The sequence below is a fragment of the Pelobates fuscus genome, chromosome 2 (assembly GCF_036172605.1).
Source record: "Pelobates fuscus isolate aPelFus1 chromosome 2, aPelFus1.pri, whole genome shotgun sequence".
In the NCBI taxonomy this organism is placed as follows: domain Eukaryota; kingdom Metazoa; phylum Chordata; class Amphibia; order Anura; family Pelobatidae; genus Pelobates; species Pelobates fuscus.
The window spans coordinates 264,060,000-264,079,833 of NC_086318.1; the positions used below are offsets into that span (position 1 = coordinate 264,060,000).

General features: G+C 42.4%; 1 protein-coding gene across 1 annotated transcript in view; it reads right to left on the reverse strand.

Annotated features, from left to right (window-relative positions):
• The window catches only part of FMN2 (formin 2), a 172,773-nt gene that overhangs the window by 29,831 nt on the left and 123,108 nt on the right, over window positions 1-19,834 (reverse strand). The window contains exon 9 of the mRNA XM_063443374.1: window positions 2,805-2,934. Coding sequence (XP_063299444.1) covers window positions 2,805-2,934 — 130 coding nt within the window. The remainder of the gene's footprint in view (window positions 1-2,804; window positions 2,935-19,834) is intronic.

Below are 19,834 nucleotides of genomic sequence, written 5' to 3' on the forward strand. Positions count from 1 at the left end.
GTGTGTGTGTGTGTGTGTATGTATGACATTCTGTGTGTGTGTGTGTGTATGTATGTATGACATTCTGTGTGTCTGTGTGTGTATGTATGTATGTATGACATTCTGTGTGTCTGTGTGTGTATGTATGTATGTATGACATTCTGTGTGTCTGTGTGTGTGTGTGTGTATGTATGTATGACATTCTGTGTGTGTGTGTATGTATGTATGACAGTCTGTGTGTGTATGTGTGTGTGTGTATGTATGTATGACAGTCTGTGTGTGTATGTGTGTGTGTGTATGTATGTATGACAGTCTGTGTGTGTATGTGTGTGTGTGTATGTATGTATGACAGTCTGTGTGTGTATGTGTGTGTGTATGTATGTATGACAGTCTGTGTGTGTATGTGTGTGTGTGTGTGTATGACAGTGTGTGTGTGTGTGTATGACAGTGTGTGTGTGTGTGTGTATGACAGTGTGTGTGTGTGTGTGTATGACAGTGTGTGTGTGTGTGTGTATGACAGTCTGCCTGCGTGTGTGTATGACAGTCTGCCTGCGTGTGTGTGTGTGTATGACAGTCTGCCTGCGTGTGTGTGTGTGTATGACAGTCTGCCTGCGTGTGTGTGTGTGTATGACAGTCTGCCTGCGTGTGTGTGTGTGTATGACAGTCTGCCTGCGTGTGTGTGTGTATGACAGTCTGCCTGCGTGTGTGTGTGTGTATGACAGTCTGCCTGCGTGTGTGTGTGTGTATGACAGTCTGCCTGCGTGTGTGTGTGTGTATGACAGTCTGCCTGCGTGTGTGTGTGTGTATGACAGTCTGCCTGCGTGTGTGTGTGTGTATGACAGTCTGCCTGCGTGTGTGTGTGTGTATGACTGTCTGCCTGGGCGTGCGTGCGTCTGACTGTCTGCCTGGGCGTGCGTGCGTCTGACTGTCTGCCTGGGCGTGCGTGCGTCTGACTGTCTGCCTGGGCGTGCGTGCGTCTGACTGTCTGCCTGGGCGTGCGTGCGTCTGACTGTCTGCCTGGGCGTGCGTGCGTCTGACTGTCTGCCTGGGCGTGCGTGCGTCTGACTGTCTGCCTGGGCGTGCGTGCGTCTGACTGTCTGCCTGGGCGTGCGTGCGTCTGACTGTCTGCCTGGGCGTGCGTGCGTCTGACTGTCTGCCTGGGCGTGCGTGCGTCTGACTGCCTGCCTGCGTGCGTCTGACTGCCTGCCTGCGTGCGTCTGACTGCCTGCCTGCGTGCGTCTGACTGCCTGCCTGCGTGCGTCTGACTGCCTGCCTGCGTGCGTCTGACTGTCTGCCTGCGTGCGTCTGACTGTCTGCCTGGGCGTGCGTGCGTCTGACTGCCTGCCTGCGTGCGTCTGACTGCCTGCCTGCGTGCGTCTGACTGCCTGCCTGCGTGCGTCTGACTGCCTGCCTGCGTGCGTCTGACTGCCTGCCTGCGTGCGTCTGACTGCCTGCCTGCGTGCGTCTGACTGCCTGCCTGCGTGCGTCTGACTGCCTGCCTGCGTGCGTCTGACTGCCTGCCTGCGTGCGTCTGACTGCCTGCCTGCGTGCGTCTGACTGCCTGCCTGCGTGCGTTTGACTGTCTGCCTGCGTGCGTTTGACTGTCTGCCTGCGTGCGTTTGACTGTCTGCCTGCGTGTGTTTGACTGTCTGCCTGCGTGTGTTTGACTGTCTGCCTGCGTGTGTTTGACTGTCTGCCTGCGTGTGTTTGACTGTCTGCCTGTGTGTGTGTGTGCATGATTGTCTGCCTGTGTGTGTGAGTGACTGTCTGTCTGTGTGTGTGTTTGTGGAGCTGTCTGCATCTGTGTATGTGTGTGGCTTTCTGCCTGTGTGTGTGTCTGTCTGCATGTGTGTAAGGCTGTATGTGTAAGAATGTATGTCTGTAATTGTGTGTGAGTGTGTATCACACACAGTCATCACACCCATCACATACACAGACAACACAAACATTACATCATACATAGATGACGGGGGAGGGGGCGCTGTGAAGATTTTTCGCACAGGGCGCCTAAGGCCGGCCCTGACAGCAACGCTCTGACCGGAGCTTCCGAGCACTCGAACCACGTGGACTGCAGCTCACACCAGGCTGAGCTGCAGACAGGAGAGTGATACCACTGGATCACTCCCCCCCCCTTCACTTATCCAACATAACATACACTACACAGACACTATATTCACTACAGAGACACTACATCCACTAGACACCCTGCATCCACCACACAAATACTGCATGCACTACACACACTAAAGGAACACAGACACTGCATCCACTTCCACACACTAAAGGAACACAGACACTGCATCCACTTCCACACACTGCATTCACTACACACTACATCCATGACACAAAAACAAACAGCATCTATGACACACAAGGGGGAGGGGAATAAAGATTTTATGTATCTTTCATCTTTAAAATTTGTTTCATTGAACTGTCTGTTGTTGTGTTCTTTTAAAACAAAATATGTTAATTAGTTTGGACAACTGTGCGAGTTTTTTTTTTTTTTTCTAAACTTAAACCTCAGTATTAAGGTTTACTTGCCGTGTTGGCACTTTGAGGGGAAAAAAGTTGGCATTTATTGCAGTTTGGGCACTCTGGCTCAAAAAGGTTTGCCATCACTGTACTAGACTATTCACTTTTAACTTACAGAGTTGCAGTACTTATTTCCCTCCCAGAATACTTGTGATATGAATTTACATTTCTGAACCTGGTATATAAAGTTATATGATACATTTTAATGCGATTGTTGCATATTCACAAAATAGAAAACACATTATGTATAGATTTACGATAAGGCTGCTACAAACAAAGCATTAAAAACTAACCCCACACACTTTCTTTATTAATTCAAGCTTGCGATGAATGGAGCTAATGTTCTCTGAAATTGTTGCATGTTGAAGAATGCAAAATACTCGCTCTGAGAAATTGGGTATTGTTGTGAGTTCAAAAAGGAATCTGCAAAAAAAAATAATAAATAAATTATAAAATAAAAGCAATGAATATTTTAATAGTCAAGTATCATTGCCAAGTAAGACAGGTTTGCATAGCCCAATAGCACAATCCATAGCTAAGTTTTTGTTTTCCTAAAATGAATAAAAAAATCATTTTAGTTTTCATTTTAGTATTATATATACACTGTACTCTTTGCTGTCCTGGCACAACCAGACAATATCATGGAATACAATTTTACCCTCACAGTACTCTACGAACACATATGGCACTATGGAAGGAATGTCAGAAAGAACATGTGCTCAAACAGCATTTCTGTGCACATACTAGAGAATATATGAGACCAATAGGAGCATTATGGGGTGATGAAGTTGCTCTGAATGTGCAAGTATTATGGAAGTCATGCACGCACACAAGCACATTCACACTCACAGATACACACACACAACACACAGACTGGGCTAGTGCAATATTTTTTTCCACCCTAGGCAAAAGTGTAACGGACCGTTTCAGCAGACAAGGGGTTAAAATCCGTTTAGGCGATAATCCCCTTTTCACAGACAGGCACAGCTACTGTAGAAACACCAAAACTCACGAATTGGATATAGGTGAATGCACCAAACTCCCGAACTGCATACAAGGGAATAAGGTAGCACTCCAAACTCCCGCACTGGAACCTCACGAATTGCTGCTAGCAGACGAACAGGAAAAGCTCCCAAGCGGCTTACACTCCTGGCAGTCAGTCCCTACCAGCATACAGTGAATTCCCCCAAGAACGAGACAAGGCTCCGTGTTGAGGGTCAAGCAGTGGTCTGTTTATTGAGGGCTACCTGCCCCTGTATTTATGCAGGTCTCCCACCTGGTGGACACTCCCCTAGGGGACCAGATGGAAGACTGTAACAATGGACAGACATTTAGCATTTCAGGACATACAGCAGTAAAACATCCCCACAATGCATCCTGGTTTCCTCCCCTCTGCTCTGGAGAAGTAATTCAATTATCTCCCAGGACAAAGGCAAAACTCCATTACACACGTGGGGACACAAAGACAGACTATCACTTTAAAATACATAAAGACACATTTTATACGTAAAACACAGACATGTAACATATCCCCAGATAGCTCAGGTCTGAGTGCACATTATTAGGTGAATGGCACTCAGACCACACGAATACAGTTTAATTGCCATGGAGCCAAAGTCTTTAATTACACTAATATGCTCCATGGCACGGCTATCTGGGTTAAAACATTCCTCCAACACAAAATACCGAATTTGCATGCATTCGTTTAATCCATACGAATTAGAACCAGGGGCTGGAGGTTCAGCGGTGCCTGCACGTAAAAGTGTCCGATTTTGGTGGATGAAAGCCGGGCAGAAAAGCGCTGGCTGCCCGGGGAGCTCCAGAACACCGCCACCTAGCGGCCGCTAAGTGTAACAGCGGCCACCCAGTAACAAGCAATTAAGCTGCGGTTAACCGCAGCTTCCTTCAAGGAGGTAAATTGGCAGCACACTCCAGCTTCTGGGTGGCCAATTAACAGCGCCGGCCGGCTTCCCACGGCTCTGGGGAGGTTGCAAACAGGGTTTTTGTTCAGTAGATCGAATCTACCGAACGGCTGTGCAGAAAGGGAGAAATAAATCCTTCTGCACAGTAAAATTAACCCTTTAGCTGCCGGTCCATAATCCAAAGGCAGCAGGCGGGCAACCAGGCTCCTCCAATGCAATGTGGCGAGGTTGGTCTCGTCACAAAAAAGTATATATTTTTTTACCTTGCTGACCCGATCTATGGTCATTTTAAATGTAAACATAAGTTTCCAACGGATTTCCCTTACCTTTATTAACTCCACATCATGTTCTCTGAATCTTTTCACTCTTACTGCCCCTTTCCACGGTACTAGATTGCACCCACAGCATTTACAAAGCTCTAGATATTGCACCCAATGCACCATGTCTACACCCTTCATTTCAGGTCCCTCTTCCACCCTTCCATGTCTCTACTCCTCCTTCCATGCATCTCTCTCACCCTTTTTCTTCCCCGCACTCCTTCCAAAGTGGCAGTCAGCTGCCGCCCTCACAGAGCTGGTGCCCTAGGTGAAGGTAGTGCTGGCTCTGCTCACGCAGATTGGTGTCCCACTCCCTGCTGTTATATCTGTCATGGAGGGGAAGGGGTGGATCTTGATGTCCTCTGTGCTGCCTGTAGTTGACGGTGTGCTGCTGAATGCCAGCACTCCTACACAGATCGTGAGAAGGGGAGACACTTCCCTGCTTATTTAGTGTGCATGCGTGTGGCGGACCTGGTTCTATTCTCCTACTTTTTCCCTGAATGGACTTTAATCACCCTGGCTCTGTATCTTTCCTTCTACCAAATGCTCCAACCTAGCAGTCATTCGGCCACAATCATGAATGGCCCCAGCAGCACTTGGCCGCAACCGCCTGGAACTTTAACCGACACTCTTCTCTCCAGTCCCTGGTCACTTTTGTCCCCTATTTTACCCCACTTCCCAACCTGCCCGGGGAGCGCTATTTGGAGGGAAGGTACTGTAGATTGATGTGACCAATCACTTCCTGAGAGCCAGGGGGAGCCACCTTTGTGCGTGCAGTTCCTAACAATTGTCCAGCCACAAACTATTTTTGAATCCAACTTTGGTAGTGGCCAGTCAAAACTTTACCCTGGTGGGATTTGGCTACACACCATGGATACAGTATTGTACCATCTTGGGCACTCGGATCAGAGCTATTCAGGGATATACAACATGTTGGGGTTCCTGCTTGTTTAGTGTTTTGGGGTATTTTGTATGTGGTGCCTTCTGAGTCCAGGAGATAATTAGTTTAAACGCCGTTTGGCTGAACCATCTCCCAGAAACAGAGGCACCTGGGCGGGCTTACCTGTATGTGAATGGAGACCCCATACTGAGCCTAAGCCTGTGGAATAAATATCAGTTGTACTCCCAGAACTATGTGCAGTCTAGTTACTGGGGGTGGGGAATAGAGCTATTTACCAACTGCGCTTTTTTTCAGCTCAGAGGATTCAGCAGAGATACTTATGCCAGGTATTGAAGCTCTGCTACAATGGGGTTCCCATATGGAGCCCCTCCCCCCTGCTTAAAGTTATGCTTGGCGCCATGGTCCCAACTGTATTGTTTTGTATTATATTAAATTGTAGGGCCAGCTCGGTCTATAAGGGTGTAGATCATTTAAGCTGTGCACTTTTAGGGAAAGAAAACATTATATTTTCCATAGTACCTTAAAATAATCAAAATGCCAGAACTGTTCAAAAGACTTCAGTAGCGCTCTTTAACTGGCAGGTATGTTTTATATGTTCTATGTATTTACACCACCACCTTTAATCACACAAATGATAAAGAATGCTTTTGCCTTTAGAACATTTCTAAAAGAAACTAGTGTCCTCTCAAGCAAAACGAGTGTCAGTACTAGCTTCTGCAGTAACCATCAATTTTATAACATGACAGGAGGCTTCGTATTTGCTTAAGTCTCTCTTTACTAGAACTCCACAGCAGCACAGAAAAACAACCAATCAGAAAAAAGTTAGGTACTATAAAACTCCCCTCCTCACGCTTCATTTCCTCTTTCTTTGCTGCTCTGCAGACAGTACAGGTCAGAGTACCACTGCCTCCTGCTTATTGTGGGTGGCTTTGGGATTTAATATGACTTATTTAGGGTTTATATTTGGTATCATATTATATTTGTTGTTTATATTTTATGTGTTTAGTTATTTATTCATTCTCTTATGGTATTGTTTTATTTATTATTTATATTTTAGGTATACTGTATTTAGTTATGTATTCATTATATTTAGTATATATTATATTTCTTATTTATTTTTATGCATACTGTAGATATACTTTGGTTATGTTTTATATATTATTTTCTTTTTATATATTTTATATTTATATGGGGTTCAGCCTTTCCTTTATCAGGCTTCCAGTTTGGGGCTTACTATCCTGATTCTCTCCTTCCCCTGTACCCCCGGGGATTTTTTCCCTTCACGTGGTGGTTCTTGGGGATCCCTTTTGTTGCTTCCCCTCCCCCCACCCTCTAACACCATGCGTTCCGCATGATTGCGCTGGCTACAATGTGCGCTCGGGGTGTCAGGAGACTAGCCGTCTGGCTGCCTCCTCTGACTCCCCGAGCTCCTTCATGTGTGTCTCGGCGGCCGGCCCGCTCGAGCACGTGGCTTCCTTCCGCGATCAGCTCCCTCTAGAGCCGCGGGTGTCCGACCAGGTAGAGGAGGGTGCTCCTGCTCGCGGCCCCTCCTCCACCCACGGTGGTCGGATCTCGGCTGGCGCTACCATGCGGTCTGCGCCGGCTGATTTCATCTGGAGCTTCCTCTCTGAGAGGACAGCTCATGCGGATCACTGTTTCCTATGACAGTGCATCTATATCTAGTACAAGGTATATGTCCCAGCTTGCTGTGCACGTTAGGCAGATTTTCTCCTCAGTTTGCTGGTTTTTTCTATACAGGGTAGATGGCACAGCTTGCTGTGGGTGCTTATGGCAGTTTTCTTCACAGATCACTGTGTTCCCTATATATATATATATATATCAGAGATTGCTGTGTCTATTACTGACTGTGTATATTTCACAGATTCTGTGTCTTTTACTAACTGTGTATATTTTGCAGTTTCTGTATCTTTCGCTGACTGTGTACTACACAGATTCTGTGTCTTTTACTGACTGTGTATTACACAGATTCTGTGTCTTTTACTGACTGTGTATTACACAGATTCTGTGTCTTTTACTGACTGTGTATTACACAGATTCTGTGTCTTTTACTGACTGTGTATTACACAGATTCTGTGTCTTTTACTGACTGTGTATTACACAGATTCTGTGTCTTTTACTGACTGTGTATTACACAGATTCTGTGTCTTTTACTGACTGTGTATTACACAGATTCTGTGTCTTTTACTGGCTGTGCATTACACAGATTCTGTGTCTTTTGCTGACTGTATGTTGCACAGATTCTGTGTCTTTTACTGTCAATGTGTATTTCACAGATTCTGTGAGTTTGCGGTGTATATCACAGATTGCTGGGTGTTTACTGACGGTGTGTATCTAGATCTAGTCTTGCTGTCCGTGTATGTCACAGATGGCTGTGAGTTACAGATATTTCTGAACTCTGTTATACAAACTCCGTACAGGGTGTATACGGTGTCAGTTGGCTCTAGGATTCATGTGCCTCTCAGTATATACTTCTTCCGGTCCTGCTATGAGGTCTCAGATGCGACTACTCTGGTATGTATTATCTGTCCATGGAGCCCAGTCTACGCTGATACTATACAATTCTATCAGATTCTCAGGGGAATTCATTGAGTTGGCTATCGTTAGCTCTGCAGTGTCCATGGTTACAATACCCTTCAGGTGGCATGATGATGGTAATCTATAATAATGATAAGAATTTTAAACAGATCTGTGTGAACATGGGCATACCAACTCACAGTTTCAGGTGAGTATTGTTCAGTGGATCTTACACTCATGGACATGATGGTAACTGGAACAATTTCCACTTATACCCGGTACTACTGGAATACCACTATTTTCCTGCTGGGCATTTAGGGACTGCCAGTCTCGGTTCAGGCTATTCACACGGCATTACGCTGTCTAAAAGGGTTGTTTGTCTAAGAGTCCTATGTCACAAGATGACCTGAGGATCTACAATTTTTAGGGACCTCTACCCGAACTCAGAGGTCCTCGTTACTCATTCAATACCCACCGTAAAGCGCTACGGAATTGGAGGGCGCTATATAAATACGTGTTAATAATGATATTATGGTAATACACAACCCATTGATTGGCCTGCTATGTCTGTGCCCCATTGATTGGCCTGCTATGTCTGTGCCCCATTGATTGGCCTGCTTTGTCTGTGCCCATAAGAACAGCCTGCTATGTCTGTGCCCATAAGAACGGCCTGCTACGTCTGTGCCCATAAGAACGGCCTGCTACGTCTGTGCCCATAAGAATGGCCTGCTATGTCTGTGCCCATAAGAGTGGCCTGCTATGTCTGTGCCCATAAGATTGGCCTGCTATGTCTGTGCCCATAAGATTGGCCTGCTATGTCTGTGCCCATAAGATTGGCCTGCTATGTCTGTGCCCATAAGATTGGCCTGCTGTGTCTGTGCCCATAAGAATGGCCTGCTGTGTCTGTGCCCATAAGAATGGCCTGCTGTGTCTGTGCCCATAAGATTGGCCTGCTGTGTCTGTGCCCATAAGATTGGCCTGCTATGTCTGTGCCCATAAGAATGGCCTGCTATGCCCGTGCCCATACACGGCCTGCTATGCCTGTGCCCCGTTGATTGGCCTGCTATGTCTGTGCCCCATTGAATAGCCTGCTATGTCGGTGCCTACTTAAAGGGCCGGCTATGTCTGTGACGATTTGCTTGGCTAACCTTTCTGTGTCCATTCGTTTGGCCTGCTGGGCCTATGCCTTCTGACGGGCCTACACTATTGGTAGCGAACCCCTTGACCATGGGCCTGTGGTAATATCACTGAGGAAAACCCAGTGCGCACCAGTGACATGGAGATAGGCAGGTGTCCAGACAAACACCATTGCCATAGTGTTCAAGAGGACACCAGTATACGGTCGTCTGACTATGGTGGGAAGGGTGAAGGCCCTAAACCTCAGGCCTGAAGGGCAAAGTTCTTATGAAGACCCCGGACACATCCACGGTTTACTCCAAACCGGCGACGGCACATCTCAAAGGAAAACTTTGCACAGACAAGGACCGGTACTCAGACTCCTCCAGACGAAAGCGGTGTTTTTTCCTTGTCTTTACCAGCTACTCCGTATCTGCCTCCCGGAATCCTTATAGGTTCGGTAGTTTTTTCCTGCGTTAGGTTAGCTCCTGGCCCTGTCCAGTGGGACTCACTTTTCTTACCTTCCGGCCTGCTGCTTGCCTTCTATCCGAGATAGAATAGGTTTATTTTTCTCTTATCTGTTAATTGTTGCTTTTTGTTTTTTCATGACTTCCTTTTCGCTCGGGTCGTCGTGAGGCCTGACTTGGCCTCCTCCGACCTCCCGGGCACTCGTGGATTGCGGAGAACGTCTCCAGCTTTCCTCGGACTACCAACGGTCTACCTGGACCCCGCGCGCGCGCACGGGATCCGGATAGTCGGTTGATAGTTTTTCCATCGTTGTTTCCCAGATTGCCCTCAGCCTTATGCTGGCATTTATAATTGGTGCGCCCTACAGTTTGGTCACCCTGAATCTCTAGGGACTCTAGTTTGCACCACAGGAGGGTACAGCCCTCCATCACCTCGGTCCGAGTATAATTTATTTTCAGGAACAGAGGGCGAACCCTCTCATACAGAACCGGATACTGATTTGTTATTAGAGGGCGCAGCCCCTCACTCGTCCTCGACCAGATACTGGGCTGGATACAGAGGACAGGTTGGGTGGACCCATTCTCATAGAGAGAACCGATCATGGATGTAGACTCTGCTGTTGGTTACTAACAGGTGCGGCCCGCTCAGGCTAACAGCCGGACGCTCTCACGGTATGCGATCACAGTAGTAGAGAGCGGCTCTCTCATAGACTCGAAGCTCTACAGTACCGGCCATTTGTTCATCACACAGGCTTGTGCCTGTGCGAGACATTGAGGTCTACATAGAGGGGCGTCCCTCCTGCATTCAATTAGAACTGACATCCACGCTATTAACCTCGTTCTAGAGGACAGCCTTGTCATGCAAGAATTACATGTTTAGACTAGATCCCTCTATTTTATCTCCTGTGATGGATCTACTGGAGCCGGACTGCTGTAAATCACGCGAGAAATACTCAGAGGTATAACGGGGGGAGTTATTTACACACACTCCTGGAGATGGTACGGCTAACGGATGGTCCTCCGGTATTATGAGAGTGCAGGTTTTTGGCATATTCTGCACCATATAATACAGAGATTGCTTTCTGTTTTGGATATCCAGACCATTACGTACAAACTGCACAGACAGTTTCTCCCATGTCAAGATGTCAGGAGATACGGAGACCTTCATGGAGCAAACGGGCACTGCCTTGCTCGGGTAACATGATTAAGGAAGGCCTATTATCCGGTCTGAAGGTAAAACCGTACGTAGGGGTCACAGGATAAGACCAGAAACCCCAGTTGTCTTGACCTCCCCGGTCATTACAATCTTGGGATAAGATGGCAGGACTGCCCCATCTCCTCAGAGCGCATACCTGGTGAACAGGGTTCGGAGATGGTGGGTCCTCAGTCTATAAAAAAACTTATAGAAAACGGTACATGCAGTGATAACACCACAAATAAATCAGTAAATGAATAAAAAAGAAGAGTAGCAGCTACACACCCACTCTAGCTACACACCCACTCCTCAGTCTATACTCTATTTATGAAACAAAAAAATAAAGTATATACACTAAGAGAAAACACGTATACTGAGGTAGTTCCAGGTGAACTTCACAACCACCTGTGGAAATATGTTACAAAGAGACAAAAGTGGAGACCACCCAGAATACGTATAATGAATGAAATACAAAGGGACAACCTGATAAGGATCCAATTCCCTAGAATGGGATCTGTGTGAAAATGAGAAACACTTTCATAGCGTAAAAAAGTAAATATAAATGGTGTTTAAAGTGAGATTAGAAATGCACTCACAAACAAACGATTATTCAGGCCTTTCACCCTCTCAGGGGTAATAAGATGAGCACAGAGGTCCTCCAGCACGATATATGTGGATATAAAAATGCAATAATAGTGAAGAATGTTTGGAAATATATAAATTCACATTTATTCATTGCACTTACAAATTTTCAGCATAAAAAAGGCATCTCTCCATAAACATATGGAACTCCTGGTGATGGTAATCGAGTATCCACAGTCCAGAGTCAGGAAGAAGATACAGCATACAAATAAAATAGAATAAAAACAATAGTACATAAGTAAATGAGAAGTGTAGTGATGTCCAACGCGTTTCGTCCTATTAAATGACGGACTTCTTCAGGGATAGAGGTAGATCCACTTCTGAGGGTTTTTGTACCCTTCAACATCATTATCTTCATCCGGTACAGCTGTTTTCGGGCATGCGATTCACTGTGGAACGCAGAAATCCGGCGCGAATACAGGAGGTTTCTCCAACAGTTCCGGGTAGTAGTGCGCATGCGCGTAATGTCCGCGCATGCGTCTATTGAAAAGACCACTGCCTGTGAGGGACAAAAAGCATAGAAAGGCGAAAAACGCCTGAGAAACAAACCGAACCCCTGTAATTACAGATTCTAATGAAGTAAAGGAGTTTACCGAAATTATTGCATCATACAAATTAATTATACATATTGAATATGTCTCTCCTAACAAAGTATATGTACACATATGTACATGTAGGCACAGAATAAAATGTATAATATGGATAGTACATATATATGCATGCAGCCATATGTAAATATAAATTAATATAAATTGGTACATGAAAATGGATTCAAATCCAATTGATATAAATTTACTAGGGGGGACATATAACCCCATAATGAATTAATTAGTATACACCATACTGGATGTGATTGTTATTATAGAATTATTATGTGAAAAATAAAGAGTAAAGCTCAATTAAAGGGCCATGTATACCCATCATATATTGTTGATATACAAGGAAAAGGTATAGATTAAATTGATTGAAGCTTGAATTAGTTTAAGAGCTTCTTAATACGTGGATTAAAGAATGTAATGTTATTTTATTCATAGTGAGAAATAAATATACTTAAAGAATATAAAAGTATATTCTATATATTTACATATAGGCTAATATATATATATAGACATATCAACAACGAAATTAGAGAAAATTGATGACATCTGGTTATAGATATTTGGACAACAAAGAGAACCCTTAAGGAAATGATTAGATGAGACCCTGTAAATCTATTTCTTGGTTAAGTCCCATATTCAAGGTTTTTAAATTAAAAATCCACCAAGCTTCCTTCCTGATTAGTTCCTGTAATTTATCTCCCCCTCTCCATCCTGATTGAACCGAGTCTATTCCATAGACTTGCAGAGTATTCCAAGAGAATAAGGGGCAGGAATTGCAGTGGCTTGGCACACTGTGGTCAGTTTTATTTTTGCGTATGTTGTTATAGTGTTCCAATATTCTGATGTGTAACTTTCTGGAAGTACGTCCGACATATTGAGCACCACAACTGCATTGCAGTAAATAGATTACAAAAATAGAGGAACAATGAATATAATTTTTTATTTTGTATGTTTTTTTCGTGTATGTGCCAGTGAAATCTTGAATTTTTCTTTTGAGATGTGTACAGGTAGAACAGTGGCCACAGCTGTAAAACCCTTGTACTTGGGTCTTAAAAAAGGGATTACAGGGAGGAGTGGTGGGTAATAAACTGGGTGCCAATTTGTTCTTTAGATTGCTAGATTTTTTGTAGATTACTGTGGGTAAGTTTGGTAATATATCTTTTAGGATCTCATCTCTCTTTAAGATGTACCAATGCTTCTTAAGGATTTTTTCTACCTGTCTAGCTTGAGAATTGTATTGTGTAATGAACGCAAATTCAAATTTGCTTTTAGTATCATTTTTTTTTGTTACTTTTACTTTTTCTTATATCTGTACTGTCACTTATCTCCTTATTTCTGTTTTTCCATTTGAACCTATTTTTTATTTTTTGCTCAGCTGTTAGTAGTTCCAGACCCTCTTCATTTTTGTTAGTCAATAGTAGTGATCTGTCAGAATTTAATACTTCGGATTTAGAAGTCTCCATTTTTTTCACATTGTATCCTTTATCAGTATATCTTTGTTGTACAATCTTAGACTGTTCTAGGAACATATGGTTGTCTGTACAATTCCTTCTGAGCCGGGTAAATTGGCTCTTAGGAATGTTTGAGAGCCAAGGAGGATAATGAGTACTGGAGTACTCGATAGCTGTATTACAGTCTGTGGGCTTAAAATACGTCTTAGTTTTTAGTTTGTTTTGTTCTACATATATAGTTAGATCCAAGAAATTAATAGTGGAATCACTAGATGTAGAAGTGAATTTTAAATTATAATCATTCTCGTTAACTTGACCCAAAAATAAATCAAGGTCTTCTATAGAACCATCCCAGATGATTAAGACATCATCAATGAAGCGCCGCCACAGGACCAAACCACCCCCACCTTGCTCCGCCAACTCAATGTGCCGCCGCTCCCAATGGGACACATACAAGTTGGCAAAACTGGGGGCGAATTTAGTTCCCATGGCGACGCCGCACCGCTGGAGAAAAAACTGACCATTGAACCAGAAGAAGTTTTTGGCGAGTACAAATTGGATACAACTCATCAGAAACTCGATCTGGGCATCCTCTAAAACTTGTGGTGATCTAAGGGTATCTTTTCTCCACTTTTGTCTCTTTGTAACATATTTCCACAGGTGGTTGTGAAGTTCACCTGGAACTACCTCAGTATACGTGTTTTCTCTTAGTGTATATACTTTATTTTTTTGTTTCATTATTTGACCACTTCACTATTGTATATCACTATTGTTATGGCCGCACAAAATGTTTATGATGAGATGAGACATGACAGAAAATTAAGGATTGATACCTTATTTAGAGGGGAGAACAAATCTATAGACAGTTCCCTAAATCACAAATTTATACAATTAGAACGTCTATTAGAGAAAGAAACTCGCAAATGGTGGGAAATCACATCTTTAGAACAATATTTAGCTTACGATATCATCCCACGGGGTCTAAGAATACTTAAAATGCCTGCTTTTGGCCTAGAGGATGAATTACTAATGCAGGACTGGCACAATGCCAATGATGAATGTTCAAAAAAATACATGACGGGTCTAATTAATTATCAAAAAAGATCTCTGAAAGCACTAGAGGAGGAAATCAATAAAATAGAAAACGAACTCTCTGTGCATGTAGAACTAAAAGCAGTAGAAAACAACTATGCAATTTTAAAAGAGAAAATTAAAGCCGTTGATGATAAAATCTCAAATACTAAGTCCACCAAGTTTAGGAGGGATCAGGATGATTACCAAAAAGGCAATCAAAGAAACTGGCCTAGGCAAAAACCTGAACACGGGCAATCTAGATACCCGTACAAAAACCAATTTAATTCTAGATCCCAAGAGCCCCATCAAAAAAGACCAGACATAAGACGTTTTTCCAACTCTAATTCTAACTCATTCTCCAAACCTCTATTCAGAAAAAATTCACATGGCAATGTCAATCCCACACAGTATAAAAAATACCCCACACGAACAACAGGTAACCATTCTCCCAATCATTCTAGATATTCTAAAAACAATCAGGAAGTTTTTTTAGGCAAGGAGCCAAACCAAAAACCATACACAAACCATTTTTCCATACACACTCAAAACAGATTTCAACATCTAAAATCTCCTACAAAGAAAAGACCACACTTGGAGGTGGAGGAGGAGGACCCTCCACTCCACCTCTCATACAGACAGAATTAGACCAGTTTGCAGGCATTTTTAATCTCTCTGACATATCCCTTTCACCACAAGAAATGTCATTATTAAAGAAAGGCTTGAATTTTGCCCCGTCTTCCAACTGTAATCCCTTTAACTTGTATTTAGATAACCAGAAATTTCTAAGAAAATTAACATTAAAAAGATTCTTCAGAAGTAAAGAAATGAATTTGATAAATTCAGAACCTGGTCTAAGTAATACTCCTTTAGACCCGAATATAGAGAACAAGGCACTCGATATAGAATCTAAAATTTTTCATACCTCTTTAAAACCCAAATCCAATTTTTTCCCATGGGCAGCCAAGGGAAAATTCCTGGAGGTATTTAATGACCTGGTACAGGAAGATTTAAACAAAATGGTGGACAGAAAATTTAAACCTAATCTCACCAAAAAAGAAAAACTAGCTCTTACTACACTTACAGAAAATCACAATTTGGTTATAAAAGAAGCTGACAAGGGAGGTGGGATTGTTATTATGAATAAAACCTATTATTTACAGGAAGCCTATAATATTTTACATGACGTCACCACATACCAAATTTTGGATAAAAATCCTTCTTCTGAATTTTTGGCAGAACTACACACACTACTGTCCACTGGTCTAAATAACAATATCATAAACCAGGAGGAGTTTAAATACATTTTTAACCCAAATTGCAAAGTGGCAGTTTTTTATTTTTTGCCAAAAATTCACAAGAACATACAAAAACCACCAGGACGTCCCATTATCAGTGGAATTAATTCCCTGTCATGCAAATTATCAGAATATGTGGATTTATTTTTACAGCCGTATGTTCCATTACACCATACTTTCATTAAAGACACCAGGCATATTTTGCAAGATTTACAATCCATAGAGTGGAAATCTTCGTATATTCTAGCAACAGCAGATATAACAGCCCTATATTCCAACATACCCCATACGAAAGGTATGGCTTGTATCCAAGATACCCTTAGATCACCACAAGTTTTAGAGGATGCCCAGATCGAGTTTCTGATGAGTTGTATCCAATTTGTACTCGCCAAAAACTTCTTCTGGTTCAATGGTCAGTTTTTTCTCCAGCGGTGCGGCGTCGCCATGGGAACTAAATTCGCCCCCAGTTTTGCCAACTTGTATGTGTCCCATTGGGAGCGGCGGCACATTGAGTTGGCGGAGCAAGGTGGGGGTGGTTTGGTCCTGTGGCGGCGCTTCATTGATGATGTCTTAATCATCTGGGATGGTTCTATAGAAGACCTTGATTTATTTTTGGGTCAAGTTAACGAGAATGATTATAATTTAAAATTCACTTCTACATCTAGTGATTCCACTATTAATTTCTTGGATCTAACTATATATGTAGAACAAAACAAACTAAAAACTAAGACGTATTTTAAGCCCACAGACTGTAATACAGCTATCGAGTACTCCAGTACTCATTATCCTCCTTGGCTCTCAAACATTCCTAAGAGCCAATTTACCCGGCTCAGAAGGAATTGTACAGACAACCATATGTTCCTAGAACAGTCTAAGATTGTACAACAAAGATATACTGATAAAGGATACAATGTGAAAAAAATGGAGACTTCTAAATCCGAAGTATTAAATTCTGACAGATCACTACTATTGACTAACAAAAATGAAGAGGGTCTGGAACTACTAACAGCTGAGCAAAAAATAAAAAATAGGTTCAAATGGAAAAACAGAAATAAGGAGATAAGTGACAGTACAGATATAAGAAAAAGTAAAAGTAACAAAAAAAAATGATACTAAAAGCAAATTTGAATTTGCGTTCATTACACAATACAATTCTCAAGCTAGACAGGTAGAAAAAATCCTTAAGAAGCATTGGTACATCTTAAAGAGAGATGAGATCCTAAAAGATATATTACCAAACTTACCCACAGTAATCTACAAAAAATCTAGCAATCTAAAGAACAAATTGGCACCCAGTTTATTACCCACCACTCCTCCCTGTAATCCCTTTTTTAAGACCCAAGTACAAGGGTTTTACAGCTGTGGCCACTGTTCTACCTGTACACATCTCAAAAGAAAAATTCAAGATTTCACTGGCACATACACGAAAAAAACATACAAAATAAAAAATTATATTCATTGTTCCTCTATTTTTGTAATCTATTTACTGCAATGCAGTTGTGGTGCTCAATATGTCGGACGTACTTCCAGAAAGTTACACATCAGAATATTGGAACACTATAACAACATACGCAAAAATAAAACTGACCACAGTGTGCCAAGACACTGCAATTCCTGCCCCTTATTCTCTTGGAATACTCTGCAAGTCTATGGAATAGACTCGGTTCAATCAGGATGGAGAGGGGGAGATAAATTACAGGAACTAATCAGGAAGGAAGCTTGGTGGATTTTTAATTTAAAAACCTTGAATATGGGACTTAACCAAGAAATAGATTTACAGGGTCTCATCTAATCATTTCCTTAAGGGTTCTCTTTGTTGTCCAAATATCTATAACCAGATGTCATCAATTTTCTCTAATTTCGTTGTTGATATGTCTATATATATATATTAGCCTATATGTAAATATATAGAATATACTTTTATATTCTTTAAGTATATTTATTTCTCACTATGAATAAAATAACATTACATTCTTTAATCCACGTATTAAGAAGCTCTTAAACTAATTCAAGCTTCAATCAATTTAATCTATACCTTTTCCTTGTATATCAACAATATATGATGGGTATACATGGCCCTTTAATTGAGCTTTACTCTTTATTTTTCACATAATAATTCTATAATAACAATCACATCCAGTATGGTGTATACTAATTAATTCATTATGGGGTTATATGTCCCCCCTAGTAAATTTATATCAATTGGATTTGAATCCATTTTCATGTACCAATTTATATTAATTTATATTTACATATGGCTGCATGCATATATATGTACTATCCATATTATACATTTTATTCTGTGCCTACATGTACATATGTGTACATATACTTTGTTAGGAGAGACATATTCAATATGTATAATTAATTTGTATGATGCAATAATTTCGGTAAACTCCTTTACTTCATTAGAATCTGTAATTACAGGGGTTCGGTTTGTTTCTCAGGCGTTTTTCGCCTTTCTATGCTTTTTGTCCCTCACAGGCAGTGGTCTTTTCAATAGACGCATGCGCGGACATTACGCGCATGCGCACTACTACCCGGAACTGTTGGAGAAACCTCCTGTATTCGCGCCGGATTTCTGCGTTCCACAGTGAATCGCATGCCCGAAAACAGCTGTACCGGATGAAGATAATGATGTTGAAGGGTACAAAAACCCTCAGAAGTGGATCTACCTCTATCCCTGAAGAAGTCCGTCATTTAATAGGACGAAACGCGTTGGACATCACTACACTTCTCATTTACTTATGTACTATTGTTTTTATTCTATTTTATTTGTATGCTGTATCTTCTTCCTGACTCTGGACTGTGGATACTCGATTACCATCACCAGGAGTTCCATATGTTTATGGAGAGATGCCTTTTTTATGCTGAAAATTTGTAAGTGCAATGAATAAATGTGAATTTATATATTTCCAAACATTCTTCACTATTATTGCATTTTTATATCCACATATATCGTGCTGGAGGACCTCTGTGCTCATCTTATTACCCCTGAGAGGGTGAAAGGCCTGAATAATCGTTTGTTTGTGAGTGCATTTCTAATCTCACTTTAAACACCATTTATATTTACTTTTTTACGCTATGAAAGTGTTTCTCATTTTCACACAGATCCCATTCTAGGGAATTGGATCCTTATCAGGTTGTCCCTTTGTATTTCATTCATTATACGTATTCTGGGTGGTCTCCACTTTTGTCTCTTTATACTCTATTTATCCCTCACGGGAGCCGTTTTGATTTTGGATTTGCGCCAACCTACTTTTCGACTACAGTCAAGGAGACCTACGAGACCTTATGGGGATACCTGGTGTACCCCGAATCCTACACAGACATCTTTCACGCTTAGACGGGGACATATCTGGATGGAATTCTGCACTCCGGTTTGCATTTCCCAGAATAGTCGACCACCGTTCCTCCTCATGAGTTCAATTCGGAACCCTGAATGGACGTCCTTTTGGAGTCTTTCCCCTACCGCATCCGAGGATTACACAGTCCACTTGGAATATTGGAATCACTTCGGATACGGCTAGTTTGACCACACTCTGGCGTGCATTAGAAATGTATTCTCGGATGAGACATCTCACCGGGTAGGCCAGGAGGGAACAAAAGATCCTACTTGGTTCTATTGCGATTTGGTGGTGGACTTAGGCGCATTCCTTGAGATTCAAGATCTACCTGCAAGGCCGCGTTGCCGGGTGACCCTGGCACGATCGGTGGAGCAACCTTACACATCAAGAGTTGAGACATGGTGGCAGTGTCTTATCGCGGCCCTAAGTCCGCATATGACTTTCGAAATTTTTTCACTGCAG